Source organism: Myxine glutinosa, chromosome 8, assembly GCF_964187855.1.
Source record: "Myxine glutinosa chromosome 8, kmMyxGlut1.1, whole genome shotgun sequence".
NCBI classification, from domain to species: Eukaryota; Metazoa; Chordata; class Myxini; order Myxiniformes; family Myxinidae; genus Myxine; species Myxine glutinosa.
The window spans coordinates 150,171,028-150,183,427 of record NC_136268.1 but is presented as its reverse complement, the minus strand read 5'-3'; the positions used below and the strand labels follow the sequence as shown (position 1 = coordinate 150,183,427).

General features: G+C 41.7%; 1 protein-coding gene across 2 annotated transcripts in view; it reads right to left on the bottom strand.

Annotated features, from left to right (window-relative positions):
* Nucleotides 1-1,671: 1,671 nt before the first annotated feature.
* Nucleotides 1,672-12,400, bottom strand: part of LOC137433012 (beta-parvin) — an 85,105-nt gene continuing 74,376 nt past the window's right edge. For both annotated transcript variants that reach the window (XM_078783840.1, XM_078783841.1), the window contains exon 13: nt 1,672-5,536. In XM_078783840.1, the coding sequence (XP_078639966.1) occupies nt 5,460-5,536 (77 nt within the window). In that variant the 3' untranslated portion in view covers nt 1,672-5,459. The remainder of the gene's footprint in view (nt 5,537-12,400) is intronic.

Genomic DNA, 12,400 nt, shown 5'->3' with positions numbered 1-12,400 from the left:
TCCGAGAGCATTGCACTCACTCACCGAAGGCATGTTGGTGGTCTTTCTGTCTTCTACCGACTCCTCTCCGGCCTTGCCCCCCCCCCCCCCCAGCTCTCTCTGGGCTCTGTCCCCCCAATATTCGTTCAGGTCGCACAAGATCTGCCAGCAATCCTCTTATGGTTACTCTGCCAAAATCAAGACTCTCTGCTCACCTTCACTCCTTCATTCCTCTTTTCTCCCGCCTCTAGAACAAACTCCCCCACTCCCTTCAATCCCACTCCTCCCTCCAGGTTTTTAAAACAGCTGTTCACCACCATCTCTTATCTTTCCCCATCCAAAACCTTGATCTTTTCTACCCCCGCTAATTCACACCAGATACACTTTTTTGAAATTCCAACTTCTTTCCGGGAAGTCCTTGCAGTGTCCACGTGTTTTATACCTCTCCCACCTCCCCTCAAGCTCTCTCCCTCCCACAGATCTCCCAATGTCCCTGCTGTGAAATGTTGTGTTTGTGTCCTTCCCCCTCTTTCCCCATCTTGTCTACCGCTCCCCTTATTATACGTTTTATGTGTCGGTTTGACCTTTTGTGTGATTAACGTTAGCTCTTTCACGAGCCTCGATCTTGTATGCAATAAACAAAAAAAAAAAAAAAAAAAAAACCAGTCCTGATTGGTAGGCAGCACATCTACGTCCTTCTACTTTTTTGGTATCTGTCTCGACTGAGCTAATATAATTTCTGTGAGTGGTGAATTTATCTGCTGTGGTACTTGTTTCAACACTTTTAGATGCAAATCATCAACATCTTCACGTTTAACTGCACCTCCTGTAGAAAATAATTAAATATTGCTCTCAGCAATAATGGCGAATGTTTTACTCTGATGTCGCTGAAATAATTTTGAAATCGATGGAAGAAAAACAAATGTATTCTTTCGACCCTCAATGCAAACTCAGTTTAGTCAACGTACTGTGTCCACCAAGCCAGTCTCAAGATGACTAGAAGATAGAAACAAGGTGATTGAACACACATTTAATGCTTACAGCGGATTGTGCCACTCTCTCCTTCTTCGGTTATTTTGATTAAGTTGGGGGTTGGCTGCTCATAGACTATGTATGCTTGGCCGAGGTCTTTCAGGAACAGTCTGGCCAGGCCTGACATTCGATTGAAGATTGCAGGAATTCGGTATTCGGCCAATGTGCAGGCGAAAACTTGCCGAACGTTATTCAAAGGTCACGGTGGAACGTGCAGCAGCTAATGCTATCGGACGCGTCTTCATCTTACCGGTGCAACGCCTGCCCTGGTTGTGAAGCACAGGTTCAACAGTTAATAGTCAGATTCGGAATCAAACTCAGACAAGAGAGCTCAGAGGGTTTGATAATCCTGTCGGACCAGCAGATTCTGCAACCGTAAACGGTCAAGAGGTGTATTTGTTTGAAATGAACTGGGTAATGTGATAAAGATGGCCGACTGAACATCGCCTCCAAAGGTCATTGTGCTCTGAGATTCCACAATCTCTCTTGCCCGATAATTGAACTCGCAGTCGTAAGATAATCCATCCTCAGAAGACTCAGAGCTGGAATCCGACAGCACTGATAAGCTTCCCACCAACAGATGTATCCTGCTGTCCCTCTAAATACAAATATTAAAATAAAAAAGTTTTAAAGAGATTGTAAACAAACTTCACGAATAGCTTTGTGTTTTGGATATTATTTTTATTAAATGGATGGAATTTTACACATGAGCACTTAAAATGATGATAATCTGCAGGATTATTCATATTGTAAATATGTACTTGCTTTGGTATTACAAAATATACGTGCAATGACAATTTGCACAAGAGCGAAGAGATAAATAGAGAGTTAATACAAGCCTTTGTGGAGTAACAAAGTTATATTGTGATACTATGGTTATATAGCATGTACAAGCTGTGCTGTCATGCCACATGCCCCCTCTGCGATTGTCTTTTGGGACCATCTGCGTCATATTACATCCATGTTAGAGGGGCTAGGGGAGCAAGGGGAGAGATGGAGAAATGGGGAAAGGAGATGTCGGTCGAGCTCTGTTATATATGAAAATATGTGCAGTAAAAAAAAAGGAGTTGTTAGGTTCATTGATGACACTGCCATTGTCTCAATACCTTCCGCTAAGTGGCTGACATTCAACCGACGTTGGCCAATGTACGTCGCTGTTACCCTATGTTGCCAACGTCGGTCGGTTATCCATAGTACTCATGACCGTGCCATCCTTCTCATCGTCAGCGTGCTTGCTATGGAACAATCATGATCATTTTGATACATCTCCTTATTCTTTTGTTTGGCTTTGTCTTCATAGCTGTGAGACTACACGTAAATAGCAAAGACTACACAAATACAAAACATCTTGAAAGCAGGAAGCCTACCTAACAGGCCTTGGCAAAGTTTGCCACCAGAAAGTACACCATAACAATGGCTCAAAAGAGTGAATGAAGACAGAAATCCAGAACAGGAGAGTTGAATGAGAGCAGATAAAGATGCAGAGGTGCTCCGCTCATCGGGCAAGAAAATCAAACATCACATACAAAGGCGGAACACTAGACAAAATAACAAAAGAACATCACACACATAGGCGGAACAGTAGACAAAATAACAAAAGAACATCACATACAAAGGCTAAACAGTAGACAAAATAACAAAAGAACATCACAAACAAAAGCTAAACAGTAGACAAAATAACAAAAGAACATCACACACATAGGTGGAACAGTAGACAAAATAACAAAAGAACATCACATACAAAGGTGGAACAGTAGATTTTCAGAACAAAAGAACATCACATACAAAGGCTGAACAGTAGACAAAATAACAAAAGAACATCACATATAAAGGCGGAACAGTAGACAAAATAACAAAAGAACATCACATACAAAGGCGGAACAGTAGACAAAATAACAAAAGAACATCACATACAAAGGCGGAACAGTAGACAAAATAACAAAAGAACATCACATACAAAGGCGGAACAGTAGACAAAATAACAAAAGAACATCACATACAAAGGCGGAACAGTAGACAAAATAACAAAAGAACATCACATACAAAGGCGGAACAGTAGACAAAATAACAAAAGAACATCACATACAAAGGCGGAACAGTAGACAAAATAACAAAAGAACATCACATACAAAGGCGGAACAGTAGACAAAATAACAAAAGAACATCACATACAAAGGCGGAACAGTAGACAAAATAACAAAAGAACATCACATACAAAGGCGGAACAGTAGACAAAATAACAAAAGAACATCACATACAAAGGCGGAACAGTAGATTTTCAGAACAAAAGAACATCACATACAAAGGCTGAACAGTAGACAAAATAACAAAAGAACATCACATACAAAGGCTGAACAGTAGACAAAATAACAAAAGAACATCACATACAAAGGCTGAACAGTAGACAAAATAACAAAAGAACATCACATACAAAGGCTGAACAGTAGACAAAATAACAAAAGAACATCACATACAAAGGCGGAACCAGGAGACAAAATAACAAAAGAACATCACATATAAAGGCTAAACAGTAGACAAAATAACAAAAGAACATCACATACAAAGGCTGAACAGTAGACAAAATAACAAAAGAACATCACATATAAAGGCGGAACAGTAGACAAAATAACAAAAGAACATCACATACAAAGGCGGAACAGTAGACAAAATAACAAAAGAACATCACATACAAAGGCTGAACAGTAGACAAAACAAGTGAATCCTCTTGGATTGCGCTGAGGTTCGGGCATGGAATTTCTAGGAGGAAGTATAATTTGTATGCAATGAAAGTACATGTAATATGGGATCGAGTAAGATCGAGTAAGCTTCACCAGTGCGCGTGCGCGAATTTACGTCACGTCGGCAGCGAGAAGGCGTTCCCCAACACGAACCAATCAGGAACTGCCACGCCCACTTATATGATCTCAGAATTCCTGTGACAGGAATTAGCGTTACACTGGCTGGAAGTCAATCGCTAAAGGCGCTTCCTCAGCGCCAATCACCAGTGCGCGTGCGCGAATTTACGTCACGTCGGCAGCGAGAAGGCGTTCCCCAACACGAACCAATCAGGAACTGCCACGCCCACTTATATGATCTCAGAATTCCTGTGACAGGAATTAGCGTTACACTGGCTGGAAGTCAATCGCTAAAGGCGCTTCCTCAGCGCCAATAACAAAAGAACATCACATATAATAGCTGAACAGTAGACAAATTACCATCAAAGAGGCAATTGCCAAGAGAGAGGCAAGTGAATTGACAAAGTTTGTTTCACTAACTAATGGTAATAAATATGTAAGTATTAGAGAACGGTACAGATTAGGCCATGAATGCTTCAATTTCTTGCAGTATTTGATGGAGAGAGAGGATGGGTGGATTGGGGACGGGGGCTGATGATGAGCATGTTATACTGTGCGTACAAAGGAGGAAGTGGGGTTAGAAATTCAAACAATTTTGCAGATGTAATATGTCGATGGTCCCATTTGTGGCAACCTGATTTTAAAAGTGCTATCAGTTTGACCTATTGTTTTATCAGTGCTACTGGATAGTAAAAACTCTTAGTGTTAAAATAACATCCGCACGCTACAAGCTGGAGGAGAATCTTTTTGGGAATTTGCAGACCCAAAATTGTCACCTCACATTGCGTGTGACCTTTTTGAGATTCAAGACATTGCACTCATTTTGTGAGCAAATTTGTTCATAAAGCTTACTTAATTCGTAAGGCCAAGGCTGAAGTTTGGAGAAAGAACAGTTAGCTTAACACAGCGATTTAAATAGCATCTCAAGATTTATCATCGCTGCAGCGAGAAGAACTTCCTACAGTGTTTGTCTCTGTTCCATAAATTTCTCAAAACAGTGAAAATAAATTTCCTTCGAGCTTGTTTGCTTACCAGGCAGGGGGCCTTACTTTTACCCAGTGGAGGTTCAGCTGGAGGTACGAATAAATATCTGGGCTTACGCCGCAAGTCAAAGTGCCGAGACAACCCAGGAGGCAGGAAGAACCGATGACTCCACGTGGCCTTCCACAGATCAGAACTGGAAGCCATATTGTAGTACCAAAAGTTTTGAGACCTTTTTGAGATGTTGAAACTTCCAAGGTGTTAACGAGCAAATTATATCAATGATAACAGGGGTTTTTTTGGGGTTTTTTTACAAGACCCCCTCATTTTAGACATGTTGAGCCATCACAAATATAGACTTGTCTGCATTACATGTTAAAAGTAAACCGTTTTGTGTTGAAGTCCATCTTTGGGGCAGAAAGGCCGGGTTCATGAAGGAAAGCACCATACGGCACAAGTTAAACATTTAACAGCCAGCTCACGTGGGTGCAGCCGGCTCTCCAAGTGTAAAAGTTGGGGCCAGGTAGTGTTACTGTAAGCGCTGAAATATGGCCGCACTCCAGAGACAACAGCACCGCAGAGTAGTGGGACTGCAACCGGGTTAAAAGCTGCTCAATCCAAGTGCTTGTACTTCGTGAAGAGGTTGTAGAGAACACGTAGAGTAGACTTCAGGTCGTGATTCACCACGTCTGCCAAAGCAAACAACACTTAGTCGAGGGAAAAATTAAAACATATTAACTGTAAGGTTCCTAAATAAGGAAAACTCATACATTCCGATATACAGTATGACAAATGACACGTTTTAAGGACAATCTTGTGTTGCTGAACCAAGTCACCTTCCTCTTCCATGACTCTTGATCATGTAACAGAGAAAACGAGAGCAGCACTCGGTAGAGCGCATATCTCCGCCAGGCTGAACAGTTTACGTTTTGTATACCACTGGTAGGCCAGATCTGGATCCAGCCATGAACCAAAATCTAATCGGCTTGTTCTTGTCACTTACCCAACTAGTTTTGTCATTACTCATCCACAACTTCATGCTGTATATATCAATTTTGGTCCTATTACTCATGGTGAAAAATCACTTAAAATTCTCTGATCCCGATCCGGACGGATCTTCACCAAAATCTAATCAGTTCTTCCTTGCCTCACATCCAACCTGTCCACCAAGTTTCGTCCGAATCCGTCTAAACTTTTTGAAATATCGTGCTATATATCGTTTTTTGCCCCATCACTCAATGATGAAGAATCACTTAAAATTCTCAGATACGGATCTTCAGCAAAATCGAATCATTTCGTCCTTGTCACATACCAAACCTCCCACCAAATTTCATCTGAATCCGTCCACAACCTTTTGAGATATCCTGATCACAGACAGACAGACAAACAGACAATGGTGAAAACATAACCTCCATCCACCTTTGGTGGCAGAGGTAATACATTAAAAACAGATTTCAACTTGATATAACAAACGGGGTGTCATTGCATCTTTCAAACGTGCATGACGTCAGTGTCATGTCATGGGGTTAGTGTGCTTCCCTAGTTAAATTTTAATATTCCTGACTACAAACCTCCTAATTGTTGATGAGCAGGGCAGAGACAATGTGTCAGCGTGGCAGGCTACACTTGTTGCTAACAGGTTGTGCAGCAATTGCTGCGGTGAGACTCAATCTGTGCCTTGCTTCCTAGTCAAGTTAGGGGGTTCAACCTGTACACACACACACACACACACACACACACACACACACACACACACACACACACACACACACACACACACACACACACACACACACACACACACACACACACACACACACACACACACACACACACACACACACACACACACACACACACACACAATATACAGGGTGTTTCAAAAAGATTGATACAATTTTGACTCCTTGCCAGTTCTTTGTTTTTTGGTCTATAGCGTTTTCCTTTTCAGGGTTTGGTGGTGTAATCGTGGTATTTTTTCCCTGGGATTTCTAGCTCCGTAGCTCAACTATGCCATTGACAGTGGAGCAGAAGACAAAAGTGGTGGCTCTGTGGTATGAGACTAAATCATATGCAGACATCCGCCGGAGGTTCTGCCAGGAATACAACCCCAGAACACGTGATGGACCCACAAATTGTGCCATTCAACATATTGTGAAACATTTTAGCACAAAGGTACAGTGCACAACCCCAGGAAGGGCAACAGTGGCAGGCCAGCATCAGTAACCAAGAGCCAAGCCAGCATGGATGCCATGCGGAATTCTGCAGTGGACAGTCACAAGAAGTATCACCATCGGTGCTCCCAGGAGCTGGGCATCAAATCAACATCAGTCTGGCGTATCCTCACTAAGGAACTGAAGCTTTTCCCATACATCACCTCTATTAGGCATAAGCTGAGTCAAGATGACATGAGAAGGAGACTTGATATGTGCAATTGGTTCAGTGACAGGATGGAGCGGTACCCAAACTGGATCAACCTGATGTGGTTCAGTGATGAAGCCCATTTGCACTTGAACGGTGCCATCAACAACCACAACAACATTTTCTGGGGGGCAGAACCACCTGAGACCTACAGGAAAGTTGCACAGAACTTTGGAGTCAGGATCAGTGCCAGTCTGAACCACAGAGGGGTACACATCAAGAATGTCAATCACAAGGATTTTGCGTAAATGCCACTTTCAGACCTTGGGCTCTCACGAACTCCAGCAGTGACTTTACTGCAATATCAATCGGTGATAGAAAATATCAAGTCATAAGCTTTCAAGAAATGTTTGGTTCACGTTCCTGAGGTTTCTGTTTCTTTGTAAATAAACGTTTAAAGTTTTATCACTCTTTTTGAAACACCCTGTATATACAGTCATGTGAAAAAGTAAGTACACCCCATGTAAAGTTTTGACTTTTTCAACATATTTCAACATACAGCTATTTGATCTTCATTTCAACAATATTGATAGATAAAGGTGATATAATACAACAAATATCATGAAACATTTACATTTTGCAGTCCATTGTATAATTTAAATAAACATAAATGCAAATTTCGCATGTGGAAAAAGTAAGTACACCCTTGGCTCTAATAGGTGGTATTGCCCCCTTTGGCAGAAACAACCTCAAGTAGGCGTTTCTTATAACTGTCTACCAGTCTCTGACATCGACTGGGAGAAATTTTTGCCCACTCCTCCATGCAGAATTCTTTCAGCTGTGCAATGTTTGAGGGGTTTCTTGCATGCCCAACTCGTTTCAAATCCCCCCACAACATCTCGATGGGATTTAGATCCGGGCTTTGACTTGGCCGTTCCAGAACCCTCCATTTCTTTCTTTTCAGCCATTCCTTGGTGGATTTACTGGTATGTTTATGGTCATTGTCATGTTGCAAGGTCCACCTTCGGTTGAGCTTCAACTTTCCGTCAGGTGGCCTCACATTATCCTCAAGCACCCTCTGGTACAATGAAGAATTCATAGTGGATTCTATGATGGTGAGCTGCCCAGGCTGATGCAGCAAAGCTGCCCCAAACCATAATATTTCCACCACCATGCTTTACAGTTGGTATCAGGTTCTTGTGGTCAAATGCTGTCTTTGGTTTTCGCCAAACATGTCTTCTGGTACTGTGGCCAAATAGCTCTACCTTTGACTCATCTGTCCAGAGCACATTGTTCCAGAAGTGCTGGTCTTTGCCTAGGTGTTCATTGGCAAACTTTAGTCTTGCCCTGATGTTCTTTCTGGACAGCAAAGGTTTCCTCCTGGCACACCTCCCATGCAGATCAAATTTGTGCAGCCTCTTTCTAATGGTAGACTCGTGCACTTTGACATCGACAGTGGCAAGAGTTACCTGTAGGTCCCGTGATGACATTCTGGGGTTCTTAGAGACTTCTTTCAGCATCTTGCGGTCTGCTCTCGGGCTGAACTTGCTGGGGCGGCCTGGCCTGAACAAGTTGGCAGTTGTTTGGAATCTTCTCCACTTGTAGATGATCTTCCGGACATTCGAATGATTGATTTCAAATTGTTTGGAGATCTTTTTCAATCCCTTCCCAGACTCGTAGGCATCTATAATCTTCTTTCTGAAGGCCTCAGAGAGCTCTTTTGATCTAGGCATTGTGACGCCGCACACTTCAACAACAAAGAGCAAACCAAACTAAATGTCTGAGGTTTAAATAAGACAGGTTCCTCCAAGATCCTCTCTAACCATGTTCTAATCATTTGCACCTGAGCTGGTGCACCTGATTCTAATTTTAGGTATTTGAAGTAGTGATAAATGTAGGGGTGTACTTACTTTTTCCACATGCGAAATTTGCATTTATGTTTATTTAAATTATACAATGGACTGCAAAATGTAAATGTTTCATGATATTTGTTATATTATATCACCTTTATCTATCAATATTGTTGAAATGAAGATCAAACAGCTGTATGTTGAAATATGTTGAAAAAGTCAAAACTTTACATGGGGTGTACTTACTTTTTCACGTGACTGTATCTATATATATATCTGTGCAGCGTCTGTCCTGTGTTGTCACTGAACTGCTTTCTCAAACTTTTGTGAAATCGTACCAAACTTCTGGTATGCACATATCTCTCCCGTCGGTATGTCCTAAGGGTATTAAAAAAAAAAAATTTCCAATGTTTTTTTTTTTTTTTGGAATTTTTTTTTCAACTTCAATTGTTTCTAAAATGTGATATCACGTATATTACAAATACATTTGTGCAAAATAATTGTTTGAATTATGATTGGTTTAAACCATGACAAAACAGCAACTCAGGTACAGTCATTTATCTCTACATCGACACATCTGGGCAGTGTCTGTGTTGTCACTTAACGACTCCCTCAAACTTTTGTTTCTGTGGTTGTGAAGTGTTTTTAATAACGTTGTGGTGGTTTTGAATCACGTGGTGGTGAGGTATTTTGAATTATGTGGTGGTGAGGTGTTTTTAAATCACATGGTGGTAAGGTGTTTTTAAATCACATGGTGGCGAGGTGTTTTGATTTATGTGGTGGTGAGGTATTTATAATTACGTGTTGGTGAGGTGTTTTGAATTACTTGGTGGTGAGGTGTTTTTAAATGATGTGGTGGTGAGGTGTTTTTAAATGATGTGGTGGTGAGGTGTTTTTAAATGATGTGGTGGTGAGGTGTTTTTAAATGATGTGGTGGTGAGGTGTTTTTAATTTCGTGGTGGTGAGGTGTTTTTAATTTCGTGGTGGTGAGGTGTTTTTATTACGTGTTTTATGGCTGTGAGGTGTTTTTAATTTCGTGGTGGTGAGGTATTTTTATTACGTGTTTTTTGGCTGTGAGGTGTTTTTATTACGTGTTTGATGGCTGAGAGGTGTTTTTATTACGTGTTTGATGGCTGTGAGGTGTTTTCAATTTTGTGGTGGTGAGGTGTTTTTAATTTTGTGGTGGTGAGGTGTTTTTATTACGTGTTTTATGGCTGTGAGGTGTTTTAAATTACTTGGTGGTGAGGCGTTTTGAATTACGTATTGGTGAGGTGTTTTTAATTTCGTGGTGGTGAGGTGTTTTGAATTACGTGGTGGTGAGGTGTTTTGAATTACGTGGTGGTGAGGTGTTTTGAATTATTTGGTGGTGAGGTGTTTTGAATTACGTGGTGGTGAGGTGTTTTGAATTACGTGGTGGTGAGGTGTAATCGTCCCAAACTTCCAGTCTGCACCTACCCCTCCCCTATGTATGTGCAGAGGGGTTCTTTCTTGAAACAAAAACATTCAGCCTAAATCTTCAACCGAAATTGCCTATAAAAATGTAATATCACAAACACAACAAATACATTTGTGCAAAGTAATTGTTTGTATTATGATTGGTGTAAATCATGACAACACAGCAACTCAGGTACAGTCATTAGCCTCAGCTAAAATAAGCCCGTTCCTCAGTAACGACGCTTGCGCGAGCCGAGCCAAGCTAGTATATATATATATATATATATATATATATATATATATATATATATATATATATATATATATATATATATATATATATATATATATATATATATATATATATATATATATATACTGTATATATATATATATATATATATATATATATATATATATATATATATATATATATATATATATATATATATATATATATATATATATAAATAAAACGGGTCTCACAGTTCACTCCCAAGCCTACAAGGACCACCTACAACACTACAAAGATGCCCTCTCCCGCGCCCGCTCTGCCTACTACTCTCAAATTATCCACTCTGGCTCCGGAAACCCAAAAGCACTCTTCTCGACAATAGACAAACTCCTCCGCCCCCTGAACACCACCACCCAGTCATTCACAGTAGACAACTGCATCTCCTTCCTCTCTTTCTTCCAACGCAAAATTGACAACATCTACAACAGCTTGACCACCGCCACACCCGCTCCCCCTCCAACCACCTGCCCCCCCTTGTCCTGCCATCCCCTGTCTCGGTTCTCCCCAATCTCCCCTACTGACCTCTCTGAACTCCTCATAGGAATGAAAACTGCCACCTGCACTCTTGACCCCATCCCCTCCAGCTTTGTCAAAGCCTCCCTCCCTGCTCTCTCTCCACTTATCATTGCAACAATAAACTCCTCCCTGTCTACAGGCATCGTCCCACCTTCCCTCACAATTGCTGCTGTTACCCCCATTCTAAAAAAACCTGGTCTAAACCCTGACACCCTAAACAACTTCAGACCCATCTCCAACCTACCCTTTCTGTCAAAAGTTTTGGAACGCGCTGTAGCCACTCAACTCAAACATCATCTCTCTGCCAATAACCTGTATGAAACATTCCAATCCGGATTCCGGTCCAACCACAGTACTGAAACTGCTCTCCTCAAAATCACCAACGACCTTCTCCTCTCCTCTGACGCTGGCAACCTCAACATTCTCGTCCTCCTCGACCTCAGCGCTGCCTTTGACACCATCGATCACACTATCCTCCTCACCCGACTTGAATCCACCTTTAACGTTACCGGCACTGCCCTCTCTTGGATTAAATCATACCTCTCTGACAGATGCCAGTTCATCTCCATCAATAACTGCAAATCCCCCACTGCTCCCCTCCCCCAAGGTGTCCCCCAAGGTTCAGTTCTTGGCCCCCTCCTCTTCATCCTTTACCTGTCCCCGCTCGGTCACTTAATCCGCCGTCATGGTCTCCAATTCCACTGCTTCGCCGATGACATCCAGCTTTTCATCTCCACCAAGTCCGTCTCCACCAACACCCACTCTATCCTGACAAACTGCATCACTGAAATAAAATCCTGGCTTCAAATCAACTTCCTCAAGCTTAACTGTGATAAATCTGAAATAATCATCATTGGCCCAAAAACGCTCACAAAATCCACCCATAACTTTGCCCTCAACATCGACGGTATCCCAGTATCCACCTCCCCTCACATCCGGAATCTTGGCGTCATCTTTGACCAAACCCTTTCCTTCGACAAATACACTAAACAGATCACAAAGTCAGCCTTCTTTCACCTGAAAAACATTGCCCGTCTCCGCTCATCCCTCTCCTCCACGGCTGCAGAAACCCTCATCCACGCCTTCATCACCTCCCG